General features: G+C 43.8%; 1 protein-coding gene across 2 annotated transcripts; it reads left to right on the top strand.

Annotated features, from left to right (window-relative positions):
- The first annotated feature begins 955 nt into the window (after window positions 1–955).
- On the top strand, window positions 956–24,154 carry FOXL3 (forkhead box L3). Of its 2 annotated transcripts, none has more exons than XM_083585363.1 (4): window positions 956–993; window positions 12,877–13,005; window positions 15,660–15,828; window positions 21,749–24,154. In XM_083585363.1, exons 2-4 carry the CDS (start codon window positions 12,899–12,901, stop codon window positions 22,223–22,225), a joined length of 753 nt encoding a protein of 250 aa, XP_083441489.1. In that variant the 5' UTR covers window positions 956–993; window positions 12,877–12,898; the 3' UTR covers window positions 22,226–24,154. The 2 variants fall into 2 exon arrangements, with proteins under 2 accessions (XP_083441489.1, XP_083441488.1); XM_083585362.1 differs by lacking the exon at window positions 956–993 and adding an exon at window positions 12,388–12,620.
- Window positions 24,155–25,364: the final 1,210 nt, after the last annotated feature.

Genomic DNA, 25,364 nt, shown 5'->3' with positions numbered 1-25,364 from the left:
TTCTGCCATCAAAGTTGTGTCATCTGCATATCTGATATTTCTTCCGGCAATCTTAATTCCAGCTGGGGATTCATCCAGCCCAGGCTTTTGTATGATTAATTCTGCATATAAGTTAACCTTAGAGTATACCCCAGCACAAAACATCTGCTCATTTTATTTTTAAGCAGGAAAACTTTGATGCAGGTCAATGCTCTTTTTTGAAATGTTGGTACACGATGGGTATTCCTGGAAGCTCTCCATCCAATTCCATGTAATGATTCGAGCAATAAACAAGGGTGGTTTCAAAAGGAATGGATATACTGTTATAAAACACCACTTCAATCTGCAGGCAAGAGTTCCTGTGGAAGACCTTCCTTTCTCCCTACAACCCTAGTGGCAGAGCTGGGGAAACTCTGGCCCTTCAGATGTTGTTGGACTCCAACTCCCATCAGCCCCTGCCAGCATGTCCAACCATTGGGGATGATGCGAATCATGGTCTACCAACATCTGGAGGACCACTGGTTTAGGAGATGTTCACAAATTACCAATTCCTGAGAAGGGATTGACTGGTGCCCAAAATGACGAGGTATCTCTAAACTGCAAACCATCAGCACACCAGGAATGGCTGTAAATGCCGTGTTGAGACCCTAGGAGGGAAGAAGGCCTGTGTGGGCCAAATCCTGCCCAGAGCATCTGGAAAATTCAGATGTGGAGTGATTATCCTCTCCCACTCTCCATTTAGCTTCATATGTTGAGCTTCAGGCTTGCAGAGTGTAATTTCATCTTGCAGAACTCATGTTAGATCACAAGACACACCTGCCTTCAAACAGAAGGGCATGTCTTTAATCAAAGCAGCTCCTTCGTAGCATGGAGATTTTGTATCGATAAGGCAAAGTGCAGAGACCCTTTTTCCTCCCTCGCCTCCTTTGAATTCCATGGCGTTCAAGGAGGAGATATGCTTCATTTCCTGATTAACCGGGCATTTCCTTGGTTCTTTCTGTAGCTAACCGGGAGGTACATAATTGTCAACAGACAAAAGTTCTGAGACATGTGATAGGAAAGTTGCCTGTGTATTATGGTCTACCTTCGTGGGCACAGCTAGTGAGATAGAGGCATCCTGTTAGCCACTGCTGGAAGCTACTTGCTAGAACAGAAAGACCTTTGGTGTATTCTGGTAGTGAGGTTTGCAGGCAGAAAAACGTCCTTGTAAAAATTCATCAGCATTTGAGTGATGAATACACATGCGTTCGTTTACCTAACAGCTCTCAGTACCCTTTTGTCGCCTGCTGAAGACATTATTTAGACAAGCCTACCCAGATGTTCAGAAAGTTTTAATTTCTTTAAGTCTATTTGATTGCAGTTTTAACCTTCCATATGTTTTATATTACAGTTGTGAAATTTTTTAGTGACAATTTTATTGTTCTATCTTTTTTGTAAACCACTTTGAGGTTTTTTCTGCAATCAAGCAATATATAAATCTTATTAAGCAAACAAACAAACAACAAACTACATAACCAATCCTCACCCCCTAGGCTATAAATGGATGTGGATAATACAAATAAAATAGAAAATGTGCAGACTAGTCTTTGCAAACTAAGGTTTGCTAGAAATGCAACTCATCCTATGTTAATGGTGTTTTCATTTTTATAGGCCTGATACAATTTCTATTATACCAAAAGTCTGGAATGTATTAATGAGGTCTCTGAAGCCCTTTTTGTATCTCCTTCAATATTTCATACCTGTTTTCTGTGATTGTTTTGTTTTATGATTGATTTTGCATTTTATTTAAACAAACAAAAAATAAACAAACTACACTTCCCAGGATTCCTTGGGGGGGAGGCGACATGATTGTTAAAGTGGTATCAGAGTGCTTAAAATGTATAATACAGATGTGACCTAACTTAGCTCTTACTACTAGGAATGGGACTTAACATTGGATACAAACCATGCCTTCCAGCATTTGGAGACAAACTGTTATTTTGATGCAAATCATTGTTTCTAGTGTTTGGATACCAACTGTTGGTTTGATTCAAACCATTGTTTCTAGTGTTTGGATACAAACCATTGTTTCTAGGAATTTTTATGAAGAACACACAATAAAACAAAAGGGGTGTGTGTGTGTGTGTGTGTGTGAGAGAGAGAGAGAGAGAGAGAGAGAGAGAGAGAGAGAGATGAATGAATGAATGAGAGGAGGAAGCTGCAATTTTTCCCTTCAAGGAATTATTGACCCCAGCTCCAAAATACTGTGTTAACAGAAGACTTATCTGCTCCAGTCTTCACAGTAGGGTTATCTGCCCCTTTAACGTGATAGATGGTTGGAGACGTGAAGGATGATAGATGTGCGAGTCCAAGTGGTGATTCTAATTTAGGAGGTGGGGAGCTTGGTGTGTGAAAGAGAGAGACTGTCTGTCTTTGGTGAAATGTTACATAGAATCCCTGACATAAGCTCTATCAAGGCTTCACTCTGGCAGCAAAATTTGCCTCACAACTGTCACTTTCACCAGCAGGCAATCTTCCCAGAATCAACGATGAGGCTCGTTAAAAAGAACTTTTCTCATGCTTTTTAGAGTAAAATCAAGGAAGGGTGACTTGGGTCAGTACAGACTGTCCTCAGCTAAAGTCAGGATTGGCTAGGCATTTACAAACTTTTTGGTGAGCAACATTGGAGGGGGGATGTTGCCAAGGAGAATCATCTGATCCCAAGAGTTCTCTCCTGTCTTTAAAGGTTCCTCCAGACGACCCATTGAGTCCTGATTTCCTTGCACAAAGCTTACATGTAAATTAGATGGTTTTCAGTTTTTACTGAGCTCTAGTGGGGTGTATCTGGTACTGCCTGGGAATTTGTAGAACCCCCCCCCCAAAAAAAAAATATTGCGAGTCTTGATTAATATATAATTTGTGTGTCTGTGTCTAATCTTGCCCCTTTCTAAAATTTATTTATAGGTGCGTGTTTTGCTTTTGTAAATCTGCCAAAGAATAAAACAAAATAAAATTGGGATTAAAGGGTTTTCTTAGGGTGGTTGAGGGTGTGTGTGTGTCGTGTTCCATTGGTGAAGTGGTGGCACTTGACCTTTTTCTAATAGGTGGGGGGGACAAAACATGAGGGGTCAAGGAGGGTCAGTTGGGGGGGTGGGGAGTGAGAAATGTCCCAATCATTATCTGAGGAATGTTGGAGGGTATGTTAGAGAGCGATAGACTCATAATCTGGTAAACCGGGTTCGCATCTCTGCTCCTCGTCATGCAGCTGCTGGGTGACCTTGGGCTAGTCAGACTTCTCTGAAGACTCTCAGCCTCACTCGTTGTGGGGGAGGAAGGGAAAGGAGAGTGTTAGCCGCTTTGAGACTCCTTCGGGTAGTGATAAAGCGGGATATCAAATCCAAACTCCTCTTCTTCTTCTTCTTCTTCTTCTTCTTCTTCTTCTTCTTCTTCTTCTTCTTCTTCTACTTCTTCTATGGGCTTTGCACACCTGTGGACTGTTTTTTTTTGTTTTTTTTAAAAAGATATTTATTAGAGTTTTACAAAAAACAAAGATTTACAGAATAAAAGAAAAACCAAGAAAAAGAAAAATTCAAAAATACATAAAGAAGAAAAAAAAGGAAAATACAAAAAACAAATCCATTTTTTGATATTTTTAAGCTCATTTGCTTGTTTCCTTGACCTCCTCACACCTCCCCTTTTTGCATTCCCATTTACATAATCAATTTAGCAAATCCTTACCCTCTTTCATTTATCTTAACTCTATATCCTAACATATTCTGACTCTATCTTTTCATCCATTTATCAATTCATTTTTGCATATTCTTATTGACTTTTGTTGCTAAATACCACTTATTGCCCACCTGTGGACTGTTTTGGCCTGGCTGGAATGTTTCATATTTGCCTGGATGGAGGACAGAGGTAGGTAGGTGTGTGTGTGTGTGTGTGTGTGTGTGTGTAACCCATTCTTCTGCAGAAAAGCGAAGTTTGCATTCATTGCTCCACCTGCTTTTGCTACTGGCCCCACCCACAACTTGTATGTGGTCCTCAGAAAACTGCCCAGAAGGGAGCTGCACATCTCAGAATGGTTTATCAGTCAATCCCACTTCACGGGGAATTCTGGAAACTGTAGCCATGTAAGGGGGAATAGGCCCCTCTTAACATCTCTCAGCACCCTTAACTAACTCCAGCTCCCAGAATTCTTTGGGGGTAGCCATGACTGCTTAAAGCAGTATCACAGTACTTTCAAATGTATGATGCCCAAATATTCTCAAGCTCAGGCCTGCAGATAATGTTGGACTACAACTCCCATCATCCCTAACCAGCAGGACCAGTGGTCAGGGATGATGGGAGTTGTAGTCCAACAACAGCTGGGGGACCCAAGCTTGAGAAAGGCTGCCTTAGATGGATTCGCTTGCACAGCTATCAATTTGCAAGCAGCAGGGAATGTTGTTGTATACAGCAGCCAGCCACTTTCCACAGCTGCCGCTCATTTTCTTTCCGAATCTGTTCTTTCAGCAAAAGCAGTTTAATTAAAATTGGTGCGTAACTGTCTGATGCCATTTTGGGCACCAACAAAGGCGGTGAACATCTGGAACAAGTTGCCCGTCCACAGTTAGTGTTTAAGTCAGAATGTAAACACTTGCATTCGTCCAAACAAACCTTTAATTGGCTAGGCGGTGCTGTGAAGACCAGTGGAATAGTTCAGGTCAGCATCCCCTGAAATATGCAATTGTGGAAGACAGCTAAGTAGCACCCCGGTTTTATTTAGGTGTATCATTTTATCATGTTCTTTAGCCCCCCAACATGTACTCCGAGTGACTTACGAGTCATTAAAAATAAAAGAAGAAGAAGCAGTCCCTGCCTTCAGGCTTACAATCTAAACAAGGCACGACACAAAAGGAAAATGGATTGGGATGGGAGGAGGAAATAAGCAAAACTCAGGCTCAAGTTCATAGTTACCATTTATTTATTTATAAAAATATTTCTATGCAGCTGAGACAGATATTACTAATAAACATGTGGTTTAACAATCCATTTCTCTTCCCAGTGATTTATGGGAATTGTAGCTCTGTTATGGTAAGGGGGGAGGTCTCCTAACAGCTCTCAACACTCTTCCCAAGCTCACAGGATTCTTTGGGGGAAAGTTGTGTCTTGCTTAAAGTAGTATGATACTGCTTTAAATGCACATTGCAGATGGAGCCCTGGACTGTGCAAGTTGTATCTTGACGACTCATATTGTTTCCTTCTGTTGGCAATTTAGCTTCACTTCATTCATAATCTGTGTTTTCTCCAAAGAGCTCAGGGTAGCACCTATAGTTCATACACACACTCACATTTTATCTTCACAACAACCCTATGTGGCAAGACAGGCCCAAGATCACCCAGTGAGCTTCATAGCCAAGAGAGGATTCAAACCTAGGACCTCCTTTGTTGTTGTTTGGTCATTTAGTCGAGTCCAACTCTTCGTGACCCCATGGACCAGAGCACGCCAGGCACTCCTGTCTTCCACTGCCTCCTACAGTTTGGTCAAACTCATGTTCGTAGCTTCGAGAACACTGTCTAACCATCTCGTCCTCTGTCATCCCCTTCTCCCTGTGCGCTCCATCTTGCCCAATATCAGGGTCTTTTCCAGGGAGTCTTCTCTTCTCATGAGGTGGCCAAAGTATTGGAGCCTTAGCTTCACGATCTGTCCTTCCAGTGAACACTCGGGGCTGATTTCCTTAAGAATGGAGAGGTTTGATCTTCTTGCAGTCCATGGGACTCTCAAGAGTCTCCTCCCGCACCATAATTCAAAAGCATCAATTCTTCCTCCTACACACACATAACCCCCCACTTTCTCCTTCTCTCTATCTCGACTGCAGGACAAGCCTTACCTGTTTCTAACTTTTATGCAGCCCTCAAAGGTGTAGAGCAGACTTCCTCAACCTCGGCCCTCCAGATGTTTTGAGACTATAGTTCCCATCATCCCTGACCACTGGTCCTGCTAGCTAGGAATCATGGGAGTTGTAGGCCAAAAACATCTGGAGGGCCGAGGTTGAGGAAGCCTGGTGTAGCGTTTCTGTTCTAAGAATAGGCGATGATTTGACTAGCCTAAATATAATCAATTAGAATTTGAGGTCACCTGGGAAACATCTGTAGCCCTTTGTTCTGAATTTCTAAGTGGAAGGCTGCAGGTGCTGATCAATTAATCTGTTACTTTAATTGATTTACAGTGCAATCACAGAAGTAGAGTTCAATGAGACTTAATTCCACACTTGGACTTATTTCTGGAGAAAAAGATCCACAGGTTTGTACACTAAATCCCTTTGTAATCGTTTGTTTTTAACCCGCTTGTGGAGACTATCAGAGGTCACAAAGAAAGGAATATACGATAACAACAAGAAGATGAAGAAAATAATAGAGAGAAGATTGGACAGAACTGTGAATACTATTTGGACAGAACTGTGAATATTAAAGCAGCAGCAAGAGAGATGTTTGGATCCCTTTCTGAGCTCGAAGCATGGGTACCCCCAACAAAAATTTAAAAATTTGGTTTTGTAATTTGGAATTAATGTGATCTGATTGGTTTGTTAATAAAAATTATACAAAAAAATAAAATAAATCCCTTTGTAATCAACTGAAAAGTTATCCCTGATTAACTGGGTGAGACTTTGACTTTAAAAAAATAATGTTAATTAATTTTAATGAAGGCATAAAAAACTGCAGAAAGGAATTCCCCCTTCAATCGCATATACAAAGGAATGCCTATTTTAAGATGACATATAAGAAGCTGTCTTCCGCCAAGTCAAAACTATGGGTCTATTTAGCTCAGTATTGTCAACACTGACTGGCAGCTGTTCTCTAGAGCTGGCAGCGCCACCTGCCATACCTGGAGATATTAGAGATTGCACCTGGACCTTTTACAGGCAAGGTAGATGTTCTGCTGCCAGTGAGGTTTTAAAATCAAAACACTTGATAAAGTTGCTAAAATTCCTTGCTGCATTAATCACCTTTATATTACCAATTGTCATTTTCTATGTTTCTAATATTTGCTTAATATTCCAATTTTTAAAATATCATTTCCCCTATTCCCTGTCTGCATGCATTGTCCATTGCACCCAGGCCTAGACTTTGGATTGGATAGAAAAGTAAACAATTATTGCTCCCTTTTATTAACAATTATGGGATGGGGGACGGAATAACCCCCCTGGAATTATAAAAAGATCCAACTGCGTGCGTCACGTTCTTTTAATCATTGTCATAATGATATAATATTTCAGCTCAGTTTTATTTTGAAAGTTTTATTTTGCTCTGGCTTTCTCTCTTTTCACAGAAAGCAAATCTTACATGGCATTTTAATCATCTGCTTAATCTCCCAAATCAAATAGTTTACAGCTTTACATTCTGGAAATATACACCAGAAGGGGTGAAAAAAGTGCCCAGTAAAATTATGGTTTTATGATAACGCCGGATATGAGTTACAGTTTCCCCAGTAAAATCACCGCAGCCAAACAGATGCTAAGGCAAAACCATTGCTCAGCTTTACTCCTCTATAATAATTGGGACACCTGCTAATGTTGCCATTGCAGTTAAAGGTCCTCCTATATTTCTTTTGTAAACATTCTTTTGGGGAGATTTATCAACTGGCCATAAATAGTCAGCCAGGGATGAAATGCAGCACAGAAGGCCTTAAAACAAAAGATACACTGCCATTTGGATTTCAAAAGCACATTGGCAGAATTCAGTTGTTGTGTCTATTTGCTCACTGTAGGAATCCAAATTCCTACTTTGTTTGTTGACTTCAAGTAATCTAGGGCAGTTGTCTAGTTGTTGTTGTTTTTTCAATCTGCAAGAAGATGCACCCAATGGCCCATGCCTGACATTCGTTTTTAGAACAACCACAACACGCCCAAACAATGCAAGTCAGACAAAACAGGATAAGTTAAATTTAGCACGTTAGAGCAACTCGCAAAACAGAAACGTTGCTAATATTACCGAAATGCTTTCACCTCCCTGAAACTCCTATAGGTAGGTTGTGTGAGAAAGTTTTACATTTATATCCCATTTCATTTTAGGAAAAATTCCAGGCTTGATTATTGTAACTCGCTCTACGCGGGGCTGCCCTTGAAGCTGCCCTAGAAACTCCAGCGGGTGCAGGATGCTGCGGTGAGACTCCTTACAGGGTCCTTGTTGTGGGATGACATTCATCCAGTGCTTTACCAGCTGCACTGGCTCCTGGTGGAGTACAGGGTCAGGTTTAAGGTGCTGATTTTGACCTTTAAAGCCCTATGCAGCCTAGGACCCTCGTACCTACGGGACCGCCTCTTCTAGTATGCCTGCAGAGGACCTTAAGGTCCACAAATAACAACACTTTGGAGGTCCCAAGCTACAAGGTGGTTAAATTGGTCTCAAGTAGGGCCAGGGCCTTTTCAGTACTGGCCCCGACTTGGTGGAACGCTCTGTCCCAAGAGACTAGGGAAGTGGGAGACCTGTGGCTCACTGGTCGCACACTCAAAAGGTCCCAGATTCAATCCACATCACGGCTAGGAGAGGCTCCCCACCAGAAATCTTCGACAGTCATTTCTAGTTAGCATAGACAATGTTGAGCTACATGAAAAGATGGCCTGACTCAGTATAAGACAGTTTTCTACATTGTTGGTTCCAGCCAGCCACGCTCTCCTCTAAAATATTCCATTCCACCACCCCTCACACCGACTTCTCCCTTTCCTTCCAGGGCCGGATTTAGGTTTGATGAGGCCCTAAGCTACTGACGGTAATGGGGCCCTTAATATGTCCAGCTGTCCTTTGTCAACAACAAATTGTCACTGCTTTTTTGCGTTGAATATATGCTGCATGGTAATTTATGGACCTAAAGCTGTTTGCACATAACAAATAGGAGCCTACACAACACAAAACACTGTTGATGTATGTAGGTTTTATTCTATTTGTTTTTTATCTTATATTTTGGAAATGTACATCCAGGTTTTTTTCCTTTAAATATTTTTGGGGGGCCCAAGAGAGTGGGGCCCTAAGCTATAGCTTGTTTAGGTTATACAGTGCTACCTCGGGTTACATATGCTTCAGGTTACAGATTCTGCTAACCCAGAAATAGTACCTCGGGTTAAGAACTTTGCTTCAGGATAAGAACAGAAATCGTGCTCCAGTGGCCGCGGGAGGCCCCATTAGCTAAAGTGGTGCTTCAGGTTAAGAACAGTTTCAGGTTAAGAAAGGGCTTCCAGAATGAATTAAGTTCTTAACCCAAGGTACCACTATACTTAAATCCGGCACTGTTCCCTTCCCTTCCCTAATAGTCAATTAGCATTCTGCGGCGGCTGAGCATGCTCGGTTCCCATTTGGCTCTTTTTGAGTCTCTTCCCCTCCAAGCACACACTCCTTAAGGTTCTAGTTTCAAAGATTTTTAGCACTTCTGAGAGCCTTGGGGTTCTCTTGAGCCTGACGATACCTTCATCTTGCACATGGGTGGTGCTGTTTTGGTGATGTAAGGTTCTGCACTCCACCCCTGAACTTCTGAAATGGAAGCAATGGGAACACGGCTTTCTATGCTTGGAAACCAGGGATGAGACAATCTGTCTGCTTCAGTTTCTCCCCGTTTCTCATTTTTCCAGCCTAAAGTTCAGTTCCCCACATTTCCATTCAGTTTCGTGATTTGTCTTCCTTTTTCTTTTCTTTAAAAAAGTCCTTGTGAGAATTCATCTGGATTTTAGTGCAAATTGCTTCCGATCGACCCATCTTCCCTATGCATTTTGTCTAATAAGCATATTTTCCCGAAAACATTCTCCTTTAATATCATGCTTTGGTGTTTGCTTCTTTTCCCCATTCCTAATATAGATGCATTTTTATAGACACTTTTCACCGTAACATAGGCATTGGGCTTGGCTGGAGAACTGCATCACAAAATTTGGAGAAGTGCAAATTTTGAATGATTGCTGAGCTTCTGCTCGTAAAAGTGCGTAAACGGTAGATTTGCCTTTAAATGCAAACTGATTTAAATTCCTCATCATCTTTAACCACCCTGTTGTCTGCCTCCAGAGTGTATGGAAGAAGAACACTGTTAAGAAACACTGTTAAGAAAGAGTGCTACATAGGAGGGGTGGAGAACCTGTGGCCCTCCAGGAATTGTTGGATAATAATAATAATAATAATAATAATAATAATAATAATAATAATTTATTATTTATACCCTGCCCATCTGGCTGGGTTTCCCCAGCCACTCTGGGCGGCTTCCAACAAAACACTAAAATACAATAACCTATTAAACCTTAAAAGCTTCCCTAAACAGGGCTGCCTTTAGATGTCTTCTAAAAGTTTGGTAGTTATTTTTCTCTTTGACATCTGGTGGGAGGGCGTTCCATAGGGCGGGCGCCACTACCGAGAAGGCCCTCAGCCTGGTTCCCTGTAACTTGGCTTCTCGCAGCGAGGGAACCACCAGAAGGCCCTTGGCACTGGACCTCAGTGTCTGGGCTGGACGATGGGGGTGGAGGCGCTCCTTCAGGTATACTGGACCGAGGCCATTCAGGGCTTTAAAGGTCAGCACCAACACTTGTCAACTCCCATCATTCCCAGCCAGCATAGCCAATGGTCAGGGATGGTGACAGTTGCAGTCCATCAACACCTGGATGGCACTATGTTGTTAAGCCCTGATTTACACACAGAAAGAGGCTTGGTTCACACACATCACGGTAAGCCACAGCTAAGATTAACTAGGAGTCTAGATTCGGGTAGGTAGCCGTGTTGGTCTGACACAGTCAAAATAAATTAAAAATTAAAAAATTGTCCAGTAGCACCTTAGAAACCAACTAAGTTTGTTCTGGGTATAAGCTTTTGTGTGCATGCACACTTCTTCAGATACACCGAAACAGAAGTCACCAGACCCTTATATATAGTGGGAGGGTGGGGTGGGGTTTGGGGAAATTAGGAATTGAGGTGAAATTCAATTCAGGTCTCATATAAAGCCAAATCTACCAAATTTGCACATCCTAAACCAACATGTGAACCGAAGCATAGCTAGCCTTTGAAAATTGCACTCATCTGAATTTTGCAATGCAGGTCACCAACGAAACAGTCTTTACAAAAATGAGTTTATTAGGAGAAAGCATGCATAAAAATGAATATGTGGGTGAAGATAACGTTCAGAAATCCATTCTATTAGGGGAAACTGCTTGCAAAAATGTGCACACGTAGAAATGAAGCAGGTACTTTCTATTTCAACCTTGAAATGTCTGCTGAAAACATTTCTGTTCCACCAGGATAGTCTGAACATAGTTGTCCATAAAATCATAGAATCATAGCATTGGGAGGGACCCAGAGGATCATCTAGTCCAGGCATGGCCAAACTTGGCCCTCCAGCTGTTTTGCGACTACAACTCCCATCATCCCTAGCTAACAGGACCAGTGGTCAGGGATGATGGGAATTGTAGTCCCCAAACAGCTGGAGGGCCAAGTTTGGCCATCACTGATCTAGTCCAACCCCGTGCAATGCAGGAATATGTTCCATATGGGGACCTAACTTGCAACCTTGGCGTTTTCAGCGCCACACATGGAGCTATCCATGTTCTGATAACCTCCAAGTTTTACAATTGCAATGCCGTTCTTGGCCATGGAAACATCCTAAGGGCTGGTTGGAAAAGTACCAAGGGCCACATTTGACCCCTGGGCCTGAGATTCCCTACCCTGATGTAGAGAATATTTCATTGGTTAGACCAGGGAACAAACTTCTTTTGTTCCCTCCTTTCCCACCGTTTTCCAATCCAGCCAACCCTCTTCCAAAGCAAGCCACCGATTTGCATTGGCTCCTCTTCTCCCCAGAGTAACTATCTTCCTGGGGGAAGTGGCTGTCTTCAAATAATTTAATTATCATGTAGCGTGCACACCTTTCAGGGAACCCCCTCCTTTCCCATAATGAAACCGTTGAATGATTTGCCTTTAGTTTTACAACACATGTTGGAAACCACTCCAAAGCATTGCAAGAGAAGGAGGAGAGAGAGAGAGAGAGAGAGAGAGAGAGAGAGAGAGAGAGAGAGAGAGACTATCAAATTGTTACAGGATTGGATGCCAACACAGAGAGTTATTAGTCTAATTCATCCTACAGATCAAAGCCCACACAGGCAGCTATCCTGCCTACAGCTATTTTCCTTTTACTTTCCTACTTGACAGTAGTCCCCCCCCCCAGTCCTTCTGTTCTGTCCTCTTTGACACACACAGAGACACACACATTTGTGTGTATTCCCACTTCCCCTCCCCAGTTGTGGAAACAGAATTTACACCCGTTGGGGGGGCGTTTAAAAAACAAAACAAAGCAAAACACCAGGATGGGCAGTTTGCCATGTCCTCTCAAGGGGGTTTTATTTATGACTCAATGAGGGATGGATTTTGGAAAAGAAAAAACACAACAACCCAGAGTGATTGGGACTGTCCTACGTCTCCTTTATTTGTCCTAAACACCAAGGAAGAGAAGGAACTCTGGAGCCTTGTTTACAAGAAAGAGTTATGAAGCCAGTTGGGCTATTTAATTTGGCCACATTGTGTATGTCGTTGGCAAACGGGAGGCTGGTGCCCATCTTGCCAGTGGGGGACCACCCAGGAAGCCAGGATTGCATAGCTACTGGCTGTTGCATACACCCAAGTTCAAAGGTTCAGGAGAGACCTTTACCACACTTGAATCGGTTAGTCGCTGCCTTTTTCATTTTCCTCCAACGAGAGCAGGGGGAAGGGAGAACGAGCCCACCGAGGATATTCAGAAAGGGTTGTTTGGGGACTCCAAGGCTGCAACAACAAAAATTGCCACTGTGTGGATTAAAAAGGGGGGGGGGAGAGAGAGAGGAGGGAGGGTGGAAGCAAAGAAAAAGAGGGAGGAGAGAAGAAACAGAGAAGCATCATTCTTCCACCTCTCTCCCTCTCTCTTTCTCTCCTACTTCACAGAAGCCAAAAGAGGACAAGGAATATGTTTGATAACACCCAGTACCCCTATAATTGCTTTAATTATGATGGGGATGATTACCCAACCTGCAGCTCTGATGAAGAGAAAAGGTTCACCAGACCAGCATACAGGTAAGCTTAACTTTTCCAACTCTCTTTCTCTCTCTCTCCATATTGTCAGTTGCTGGCGAATTCCTCTGTGATTCTTTGCAACACTCATCCATAAGCATCTTCCAGGTGTGGGCAAACAAAAACAAAATAAAATGGATATGGGGTTGCAATGATTTTGGGGTTGTTGTTTTTTAATGACTCGTTTTTATGCATTTCAACTGCTCGCATTATTTTAAAACTAGGAGCCAGGTTGAGTTTGGGATTTCAACCAGGGGGGCTCCAGACTGAAGTGGCAAAAAAAGGTTTGCTTGGGTGGCCTCGGTCTGATCAGACTTGCCTACTGCAGAGGGTTGTTTGGTGGATAAAATGTGTACAGTGTCATAAGTATCCCCCCCCCAAAAAATGTAGCCTTGTTTTAGAATTGATGTCACTGATAGGGATTGCTGTCCTCTGATCAATCTCCAACCCCCCTCCCCATTCTCTGCAACAATCTAATGAATATGTCTTAAATGCATAAGGTGCTAAATTAACCACTTTAGACAAGGATATAAGTGAGATACTCAGGATCTCAGCCTCTTAAGCAAGTCTGATTAGTCACTTCTAAATCTTTCGAAACGGCTGGATTTTGACTTACTAAGTAGCTAATCAAATGTGCATATTACAAAAAAATCTAGGTTCTTTTTTGACAGATTGAAGGAAGCTTATGGTTACTGAGCAAAAACTTAGCACTCATTATTAAAAGAGAAGATTGCCTTTAACCATTTCTTCTTTATTTTCTATTGCATTAACACCACACCTTAAAAAATAGAGTATGTCCTTAACTCTCAGATCCACTGCTAAAGATTAATCAACCAAAGCATGAGTTGATTAATCCACTATTTACATTAAGTTGCACTTCCCAAAGATCACAAAGAGAAATACTTCCTGTTCCACTATGCACAGTTGTATGGGAATAACTGGGCATCCAATGCATGTCTACTCATAGGCAAGCCCCATTAAGTTCTGTGGGGCTTACTCCCAGGTAAACATGTGTAGAATTGTCACCTGAGCCCCCTAGAACTCATGCCACATCCAAGTCAACCTGGACAGAACCGAATTGCAAAGTGATCCTTTGATATGAAGTGCAACCGCCTGCCACAATTCACAGGAATTTCAGTGCTGAGAAACTTCTGTTGTTGTTGGTTTTTCAAAAAAGTTGCAAAACGTGCCTGGGCATGCTTTTTGGTGGTGCTGTGTGTTTGTGTGATTTAAATCAAAGCTCTTTCACTTGAGTGGAATGGAAAAACAGTTGCCAAAACAGAGAGATTGCATTTCTCACTGTGCAACTGGAAGAATCCTTAAGTATTTTCCTTATACTTAAAATGGGCAGTCAGCAGCAGTCCTGCTACTTCTCATACAATAACGGTCCAGTCATTGCTGTAGATGAGGGCTGAAGGAGAATCCAGGACATCTCTACTAGGCGCAAATCCTACTTTCAGGATCTCTTTTTAAAGAAGCATTTTGTGCTTTCCGCAATCAACTTTCCTGAGTCATAAACACCCAGGTGTTCTCAGTGGGAGGATGTGACTTGATTTGAGAGCTAATGTGAGATTTGGACTCAAATTCCAGCCTGTGGACTTTGTTTGTCGATGACTTGGAAGTTTTTCCAACTTACCCTCTTCTTGTTGCAACTCACCCTGGGACCTTATGACAAAAGGTAGTTAACTTCAATGGGTCTACTATGTGTAGAGCTAGTGTTGAATACAACCTAATACCCACTGACCCCACTCATGGAGCCCAGTGCTTCAAACAACTCTCTCAAGAGACTATCCAAAGAAAGTGGGCATCTCAAGAGTAGCGCTGTCCAATGGATGGAGCTGTGCATGTTAAGAGCCTGAGCGATGAACAGGAAAGCTTCCAGTTCAGTTACCACACTCAAGTTTCTATCTCTCAGTCTCCACTGGTAATATGGGAGACAGTGTGGTATAGCAATTTGAGCGCTGGACCAAGGCTGATTCAAATCCCCACTGAGTCATAGAGGTCACTAGGTGACCTTGGGCAAGAAACACACTCTGCCTCTCTGTCTCTGATCCTATCCTACCTCATAGGGTTGTTGCGCTGCGAAAAGTGGTGGGGTAGAGAATTATGAATGTTCACCTGGGTTCCCTGAAGGAAAGATGAGAAATAAATAAATAATACAGGTCATCACCATCATCATCATCATCATACATTACTGCAGCAATGATTTGAGAACTTAGAACAGCATTATGCATTAAAGATATCTAGGGCTGGATCCTGACTAAGGCTAAAGCTGTAGTCCTACTGAAAACAAAGGCACTTACTTCCGAGGAAGCGTATTAGTTATTGGGTGTTGGGTCTCATTGTTACGTAGGTCCCATTGTTGTTATTTTGGTTTCAATGCGACCTCTCTGCATAGTTAGTCCTGACTTAATTGAAGTCCCGTTGATGTCAGTGGGAAGTCACTGCAACTAACAATCCTATGCATGTCTATTTGGAACAAAGTCCTTGCCATATTCAGCTGGGCTTATTCCTGAATGTGTATTGTTTAGGATCGCAACCTTGGAGTTAGATTGAATCTTATGTGATGTTGCTTCCAGAGTCTCTATGCCCGTAGCATTGACACCTTTCTATACAGGACGGTATTGCGATTCGTTTTCTTTTGTTTCATGTTGCAGCTACATCGCTTTAATTGCAATGGCCATTCAGCAGAGCCCCTCCAACAAAGTGACTCTTTCTGGCATTTACGACTTCATCATGAAGAAATTCCCTTACTACAGGACAAACCAGCGAGCCTGGCAGAACTCCATCCGCCACAACCTCTCCCTCAACAGCTGCTTTGTCAAGGTAGGACCAACAAACCACAGCAGCAGTCCACAACCTGGAAAGGGAGTCTTGGGTTCTGCAAGCTGCTCGGTGGGGAGCCCTATTTGCAAGAGGATGCTGTGCACATCTGGCTGTAGAATCAGCTCAGCTGTGGCCATAGGGAACCAGCGCTGTGCTGAAAACTGGCTCTTGATTTCTCCCCTGTGAAAGGAGGCTTTCATTAAGCCTCTCAGCGCCAGTTGCTGCAAATCACAAACTGGAAGAGCTCTGTTGCGCTCACATCCTGCTTTCAGGCTTCTCATGCACAAATCGTCGTCGTCGTCATTATATTAAATTTGTATACTGCCCTATACTCATAGACCTCAGGGCAGTTCACAACATAAATTAATAGTGGAACCTCAGGTTGCGAATGTGATCCGTGCGGGAGGCACGTTCGCAACCCACAGCATTCGCAACCCACAGCGGCACGTCTGCGTACACACGGGTTGCGATTCGGCATTTCTGCGCATGCGCAAAGCGCGATTTAGTGCTTCCGTGCATGCGCGAGCGCCGAGACCTGGAAGTAACCCATTCTGGTACTATCGGGTTCAGCGTGGTGCGCAACCCGAAAACGCACAACCTGAAGGTCTGTAACCCAAGGTATGACTGTACAATATAAACAACACAAAATACACAATAAAAATAAGAATAAAGACAACCCAATAATCCCTCCATCCATAACACTTTTAAAAGGGCCACTGTGAGAATAATAATAATAATTTATCATTTATAACCCTGGGTTTCCCCAGACACTCTGGGCAGCTCCAAACAGAATATTAAAAACACGATAAAACATCAAACATAAAAACTTCCCTAAACAGGGCTGCCTTCAGATGTCTTCTAAAAGTCAGATAGTTATTTATTTCTTTGACATCTGATGGGAGGGTGTTCCATAGGGCAGGTGCAACTACCGAGAAGGCCCTCTGCCTGGTCCCCTGTAACCTCACAAGGGAACCGCCAGAAGACCTTCGGAGCTGGATCTCAGTGTCCAGACAGAACGATGGGGGTGGAGACACTCCTTCAGGTATACTAGAACAGGACTAGAGCCATTAGCCTGATTCAGCAAGAATTTCCTTATGTTATTATAATCACAGATTCATAGGATTTTAGAGTTGGAAGGTACCTCAAGGGTCATCTAGTCCAATGTACGAATTACAGTTAAAGTACATCTGACAGATGGTTATTCAACCTCTGCTGAAAAATGGGAAAAAAGTCTACCTCCTTCTGAGGTAGTCCACTCCACTGTCAAACAGCCCTTTCCGTCAGGAAGTTCTCCCTAATGTTTAGCCAAAATCTCCTTACTTGCAATTGGAATTCATTTGTTCGGGTTCCACCTTCTTGAATGATTAGAAAACAAGCTTGTTCCACCTTCTATGTGACAGCCCTTCAGGTATCTGAAGACGGCTATCATATTCCTCTCTCTTCTCCAGGCTGAACATGCCCAGATCCCTCAACCATTCTTCATAAGGCTTGGTTTATACTCCATTTGCATGTCTCCATCTCTGGACCCTTGAGAGATGCTTTAGGGCAGGGGTCAGCAAACTTTTTCAGCAGGGGGCTGGTTCACTGTCCGTCAGACCTTGGCAGGGAGGGCAGATTATATTTTGGAAAAAAAAATGAACGAATTTCTGTGCCCCACAAATAACCCAGAGATGCATTTTAAATAAAAGGACACATTCTACTCATGTAAAAACACGTTGATTCCTGGACTGTCCGCCGGCCAGATTTAGAAGCCAATTGGGCCGGATCTGGCCCCCGGGCCTTAGTTTGCCTACCCATGCTTTAGGGTTTTGGTGGGTGTGGAGTTTTGAGCTTCCTTTGGCATTGTGAGGTGGCTGAGGGTGTTCTTTCCAAGAAACATAACTCCAACTCTTTGCAACCTCCTTGGCTGCCTGTGCTTCCTGATCTGACGTCTTCCTTCGAACTTTCACTGAAGCATGGGCACCCAGGAGACCTGTAGTTTGCAGGCGATTTGTAGAACGAAGGAAACAAAACTCAGAAACGCCCTGGGTCATCTTGAAAGCAGAAGAAGCACATGCACATCTGACCCAGGGAAGTCTCACCAGAATGTGCTCTCCTTTTGGATAATTTTTTAAAAAGCAACTTATTTATGGAGAATGACCAGCAAGGAACAGGGAGACAAAGACAGGAATAGGTTTTCAGCATAGCACTATAGGAAACGAAGAAAGCTCTATTACAGCGGTTCTCAACCTGTGGGTGCCAAGATGTTGTTGGACTACAACTCCCATCATCCCTGAGCTCTAGCCTTGCTAGCTAGGGATGATGGGAGTTGTAGTCCAATAACATCTGGGGACCCACAGGTTGAGAAAGGCTGCTCTATTATGATGGGTGAAGCTGTTTGTCCATCGAGGCCTGAATTGTCTTCTCTAGATGAGAGCATCTCTCCGGGGTCACAGACAGGGGGCTTAGGTTTAGCTGGTGCTTTTGACTGCAGATGCCAAAGATCTGACCTGGAATCTTCCATATGCAAGGTGTGCTCTCTACTATAGAGCCGTGGTCCAAGCATTCTCGAGGTGCAGCTGCATGGGCAAAAATATCCCCTCTATTTCTGAAGTCCAGGTTGCGAGTGCTGTGGCTGGTGATGGTTGGCAACTATGGTGACTGGTTGGTTGGGTGGAAGGCAGGGAGCCCAACAGTAGGTGGCGCCAGAGCCAATATCAGGAATTGCCCATTAATTCTCAGTTTGCCCCATCCTCCTCCCTGCTGGGTTCTGCAAAGGGCAACAAAGACTATGAGGAAGAGGGACAGGCAGTGTCAATTCCTGGACTTGTTGTAAGCAGAAAGGCAGGCTGGTGAGAGCTGACTGAGAATAGATGGAGGTTAGTGGGGCAATGTCCTTAGCGGAGAAACATCCATGGGCTGTTGCTTATGGAGCTAAAATGCCACCACCACCACCCCACACACAGAGGGTATTTGGAGGGGAAAACTTAAGCTGGAACCCCCAACAACCGAGTGAGGACTGAACATGCTCAGTGGACATAGAATGCTGGCTGACTCTTGGGTGTGATGATTGAAAGCCAAGTGGGAAGGGGAATGGAATGGAGTTTCCTGTACAAGATTCCTTCCATGCTGCAACATTTTGTTGCAGATCCCATATTTCACAGGATTTCTATACCGCTAAATCATCTGTAACCTCTAAGCGGTTTACACATTTAACTCATGATTTCAGCATGTCCTCAGTTGCAGCCACTGCTCTCTGATGATAATGCATAGGAGTGCTACTGTACATTTATGAGCTCATGCGCAGGTGGAAGGTGTGCTGAGTGAGATGCTAAATGGCTCTGCGACCCAGGAACATGAAGTTAATCTGGAGAACAGGCAAATGTTACATAGTGGGACCTGAGCTCAATGGTGGAGCACATACTTTGAATACAGAAGGTCCCAGGTTTAGTCAGTTGTATCACCAGTGAAAAGGTTCAGGTAGCAAGTGATGAGCAGGATCTGTGCCTTGGGGAGATGCTGCCATCCAGTGCAGGCAATACTAGCTGCATAAACAGTCTGAGCAGGCATCATTACAAACAAAAAAAGGGAACGTCATGCAATGGTGTGGTTCTTTTTGCACGGCATTTTACTGATGTCCTCGTGTGGTCTTGTAAGGGGAAAAAATATCTAAATATAACTGTTCCTACAATCATATGGAGATTGCTGCTATCTAGAGATGTGGGAGAAAATTGATTCAGTTCACATTTAAGAGAAACATACCTAATTTGCACCAAAATGCAACCTAAAACACAGCCATCCTTTGAAATTCACACTTCTCCATATTTTGGGCTGCAGTTCTTCAGCCAAGTTATTTGTACAAAAATGTGTATACTAATGCAAAGTGTGCATATAAATTAATGCAACATGCAGAATTGCGTTACATGAGGGGCAAGTTACTCGCAAAGATGTGTGTATTAGTCAAAACCGAATGTATTTATTAGGAGAATCTGCATTAAGTTGCTGAGGAATTTTCACGAGGATCAGCAGCAACAAATACCCGTGGAAATAGGGAAAACTGAATTTAAGATTGGAAAAATGAGAACCTTGGAGCACCAAAATTGACAGATTTGTCCATTCCTCCTTTTATAACAATGTGTTCTCAATGCAAGTTCGTAACATAGAGGGGAGAAAGATGCAAATCAGCTGCAACAAGCTGCATAGCCAGAATTAATTAATTTTTTAAAAAATTATCTGCATTGATCCAGAATTCAGAAGGGGAGGATCTTAGGGCATAGCAGACCCTTGGGATGATACAACAAAAGCATTGCACACAAACACACACAGAATATCTGTGCACCAATGTGTATATGACCAGATACTCTCCAGATATTTTGAACTACAGCTCTTGTCATTCCTCACCATTGAGCCTGCTGGCTGAACAGGGAAGATAATAATAATAATAGTAATAATAATTTATTATTTATACCCCGTCCATCTGGGACGCGGGTGGCGCTGTGGGTTAAACCACAGAGCCTAGGGCTTGCCGATCAGAAGGTCGGCAGTTTGAATCCCCGCAACAGGGTGAGCTCCCATTGCTCGGTCCCTGCTCCTGCCAACCTAGAAGTTCAAAAGCACGTCAAAGTGCAAGTAGATAAATAGGTACCGCTCCGGCAGGAAGGTGAACAGCGTTTCCGTGCGCTGCTCTGGTTCACCAGAGGTGGCTTAGTCATGCTGGCCACATGACCCGGAAGCTGTACGCCGGCTTCCTTGGCCAATAAAGCGAGATGAGAGCCGCAACCCCAGAGTCGGTCACAACTGGACCTAATGGTCAGGGGTCCCTTTACCTTTACCCTGCCCATCTGGCTGAGTTTCCCCAGCAACTCTGGTCGGCTCCCAATTGAGCATTAAAAACAATACAGCATTAAATATTAAAAACTTCCCTAAAGAGGGCTGCCTTCAGATGTCTTCTAAAAGTCAGATAGTTTATTCATTTTCTTGGCATTTGATGGGAGGGCATTCCACAAGGCAGGTGCTACTACCGAGAAGGCCCTCTGTCTGGTTCCCTGTCACCTCACTTCTCGCAATGAGGGAACCGCCAGAAGGCCCTCAGCGCTGGATCTCAATGCCCCAGCTGAACGATGGGGGTGGAGATGCTCCTTCAGGTATACAGGTATATAGGACCGAGGCTGTTTAGCGCTTCAAAGGTCAGCACCAACAAGCTCAGTAATAGAGGGCAAGCCGCCTTTCCGGAAAGCTTATACACCGTGATGGATATTTTCCTCACATAACTCCTGATAAGCTTTGGAGAAACTCCAAAGCTCTGTGGAACACAGTTTGAAAGCCACTGTCCAAGGTTGGTAGGGAGAAAGAGAAGCTCAGCTCTAAGTAAATGGAGATCATTGAAAATATCCTTTCGCCCTCTTAGCTGCTTCTGGATGGAAGGATAGAAAATGCAGATATTGTTTTCTTCTGATGTATGCTAGTACATAGCAAATGAAAGGGGCTATTTGCCTACAACTTCTATAATTAGAGAGCCTGGTCTTCAACAGTTTGTCATATATGTTTATACGAGACTTGCATTTAAACGGACACAGATGTTGAAGCGGCTGTGTTTGTTGCACACACGCACACAAATGCCGAATTCGGGTTTTGCTTTCGCCCAGGCTTCAGCTCCGCAATCTGTTCTGTATGCTGTGCATCAACCTTAGACCTTGGGAATGAATAGCAATAAGAAAACCGAGAGAGTTCCTGTGCATGTGCAGAGTGCATTGCCCCCCCCAACTTGAGCACCCACCGCCCACTCTCTTCCACTCTTGGATTAGGAGATAAAGGTCTGAGATGAGGGAAAGTTTGCAGTTTCCAGACAGCCTTGACAGATGGTTTTATATTTCCCAGACACTGACAGAATGGATGCTTTCTCTCTCTCTCTCTTTATTATTTTAAAAACAATGAATTGCAGGTTCCCCGGACAGAAGGCAATGACAAAGGGAAGGGGAATTACTGGAGCTTTGCATCGGGATGTGAATCTATGTTAGACCTGTTTGAAAACGGGAACTACAGGAGAAGGAGGAGGAGGAAGAACGTCAAAAGGGAATCCAGAGACAAACGGCCAAATGGCGGGAGCGACTGCTTGCAAGCTCTGTCCCCGGTGGATTCAGGATTCCCCGGAATCAACTCCTGTCCCGGTCAGAGAGTGCAATCCCAGCCCAAAGCTTTGGAGACTTGCGAGCTTTTTCCAAACGCCGCCGCCAGCCGAGAGAGTCTAAACAGCTCCTCCATAGGAAAATCTGACTCCGAAATTAAATTTAGCATTGATTACATTCTCTCCTCCCCAGACCCTCTGCCTGTCCTGAGGTCTCCGTATCACACGGAAGATAATAAATACCACCTCTTGGATTCTCAGCAGCTGGTGAACCTTCAGTTTTGGACAATGTGAGCTTGCATACTGGGGGGCAAACTGAGAAGGAAACAAGGGACTTTTTTCTGTCCGACAGTCACTGCAGTCGTCCTCAGGAACAGGAGACTAGATGCTTCATTGAGCTATTCAGTATCTCAAAAATGAATTTCTCTGAGGTTGGAAACTTACCACTAAACCATCTTACTGCTTGTGAACTTGTTTATGGATCTGTGGCACTTGCTGGTTCCTGCTTGAATCGAGTGTATCTGGTGGCCCCTTTCCTCCCTTATCGGGCCCAGCTGGGCTTATTCTGAGCACACCAAACAGCACCGAGTAGCTGGGTCAAGCTGCCATTTTCATTTCCCACAATGCCCCTGAAATGGGCTGGGAGCACCTCTGGCCCTCCAGAGGTTGCTGAACTACAACTCCCATCATTCCTGATCATTGGCCCATCCTTGGTTGGGCACTGATGGGAGTTGGAGTCCAGCACTGACTGGAGGACCAAAGGTTTTGCGGCCTTGCCCTAAAATGATTGCTAGACCCGACTGCTTGGAGCTGTGGTCTGAGGGGAAATATTTAAAGGAAGGGTTCAGGGCAAGAATCAGTTATTGGGGGCTGTCAGGTTGATAGGGTTCACCCCACAAGGATTCCAAGTGTGAAGCCAGCCTTAATCGGCGGTATAAAATAAAGGTTTTGTTTTCCATGGTCATCTAATTACACTTCACCACATTTCTGTTCTTTCAGGATGTTGGAATTACTATGGCCAGTTTTGTTCTATGGTTGCTGTCCACACACACACACACACACACAGAGAGAGAGAGAGAGAGAGAGAGAAGCAGGGGGGTTTTCAGCCAAAATTCTGGCACCTCTCAGCTGGGCGCCATTGCCATTCTAAAAGAACAAGGGAGGTGTTCATGGTGAGTTGCACCATTTTTCTAGAAAAATAGCACTGCGGACACAGGTGTATTTGAACTTGCCGCGATCACACAGAATCAGCTCAAGAAGAAAACACACACATACCAGAAGTGAGCCAAGATTTCTCAGAAAACATTTTTTCTGAGGAGAATTTCTGATATGGCTCCCTAGAAAATAAAACTTACTTTGCCAAATGTTCTCTGAATATTCTTTACAATTTGTTTGTGTGGCAGCCGCCGCTTCCCACCCCTACAATGCTCTGGAACGACACTAAGTCTGGGGTATTGTGGATGGTGCAGCTTGGTGGGTAGGCCGCCAACACAGTTGCCGTAGAAACAGCATCAACAATCTATGCGAAATGAATTAAAAAAGCTCTACTGCTACCCTCTGAGAAATATTACAGAATTTTTAAAAACCCCTGGATAAATTTAGTGGTTTGACCACACACACACCCCAGCATTTCTCTGCCAACAAATAGTGCTGATAATTTAGAGAAACCATTTGTACATTACTATTATTGGTTATTAAATTTGTATACCACCCTTCACCCATAGATCTGTGAACCGCCCTGAGACCTCCGGGTATAATTCAATAAATAATAATAATAGGTCTCAGGGTGGTTCACAGCATAAAAATACGGGATAAAAACACAAACTACATAAGCAAAACAAAAACAAACCGAGCCAGAGCCAAAGGCAAGCAGAACCAACCAATTCTAGATTTGTCCCCATTCTTACCCTCCTCCCTGCTGAGTCCTACAAGAGCAGCATTGAGGCTAAGGTCAGTGGCGCATCTGCCCTAATGGACCATCCTGTACTGCTTCTCAGAGCCAGTGTGGTGTAGTGGTTAAGAGCGGTAGTCTCGTAATCTGGGGAACCGGGTTCGTGTCTCCGCTCCTCCACATGCAGCTGCTGGGTGACCTTGGGCTAGTCACACTTCTCTGAAGTCTCTCAGCCTCACTCACCTCACAGAGTGTTTGTTGTGGGGGAGGAAGCGAAAGGAGAATGTTAGCCACTTTGAGACTCCTTCGGGTAGTGATAAAGCGGGATATCAAATCCAAACTCTTCTTCTTCTCAGTTCCTCTTCCCTCTTTCCCATAAAATGTGTGTAGAGAGGTCATGCGAGCCCACCACCTTCCAGTTTCAATGGGAGGGAGATGACCAAAAAATGGACCCAGAAACTGTAAAACAGAACTGTCTCCCCAACCTTTCCCCTGGTGGTACTGGTAAAGATGGTCCATGTGTCATTGATTCTTACTATCATCAATTGCTGTGTAAATGTGTACTTCCTTCCCAAACACCTGCTTAATTGTGTGTGTCCTCAAACATCCATAGCCTGGACCCTCCCTCTAGTGCTGAATCTCCAACATCCTGGTTAGGATTCAGTAGCAGACCACATGTTATTCCTAAACCGCAGACAAAGCACAGTCTATAGGAAGTGCAATTCTCTCTCTACCTGTGTCTTATGCCCTAGGAATGTAGGATTCTACCTGGAATCCTCATATCTAATAATTCACCCACCTCCATTTGGCAGTATCTATGGCAGCCTTCTCCAACCTCATGCCTCTCAGATTTTGTTGGCCAATGGTCAGGGATGATGGGCATTGTCCAAAACATCTGAAAGGTACCAAGTTGGGGATGGTCACTCCACTATATGCTTGACCCATTTCTCAGATTTCCCCAGGATTGTGAAGTTTATGTTGTTTTACTTTCTCCCCACTGTGCTCAGAGTTACAGCAGCTGGAGGAAGCAGGCAAGGTATGACTCAGGACATATGGACAAAGGCTGTTATGTGGAAGTCAGTCTCCAAATTCAATGTTCTTTCAATCCATTGGGCCCAGTACTCGGTTCACAGGAGTAACCTTCTTCACTGAGAGCATGGAATAAATGCAAGATCATCTTGCAGCGGCCGTGCACATCAGGACAGCCTGTGACACCATTCCTGTTCTAGAGCAGGGAGAGGGAACCTTCAGATATTGTTGAACTCCAACTCCCATCAGCCCCAGCCAGCATGACCAGTGGTCCAGGATGTGGAAGTTGTAGTCCTGCAACATCTGGGAGACCACAGGTTCTGCATCCCTGTCCTAGAGGGAACGTTGTATCTGGTTCATATGGTACAAGCCAATTGGGGACAAGACAGGAAGCATTCATAAAGAGCTGACATTCGGTTAGGGAACATGTTTTTACCCAGCACCAATAGACCTGTTGACCATATGCAAACCACCAGCATAATGACACACACTTTGCAGCGATTGCTGCAGTCT

Source organism: Podarcis filfolensis (genome assembly GCF_964270895.1).
Source record: "Podarcis filfolensis genome assembly, chromosome: 14".
Lineage (NCBI taxonomy): Eukaryota > Metazoa > Chordata > Lepidosauria > Squamata > Lacertidae > Podarcis > Podarcis filfolensis.
This window is presented reverse-complemented; position numbering and strand designations above follow the sequence as displayed.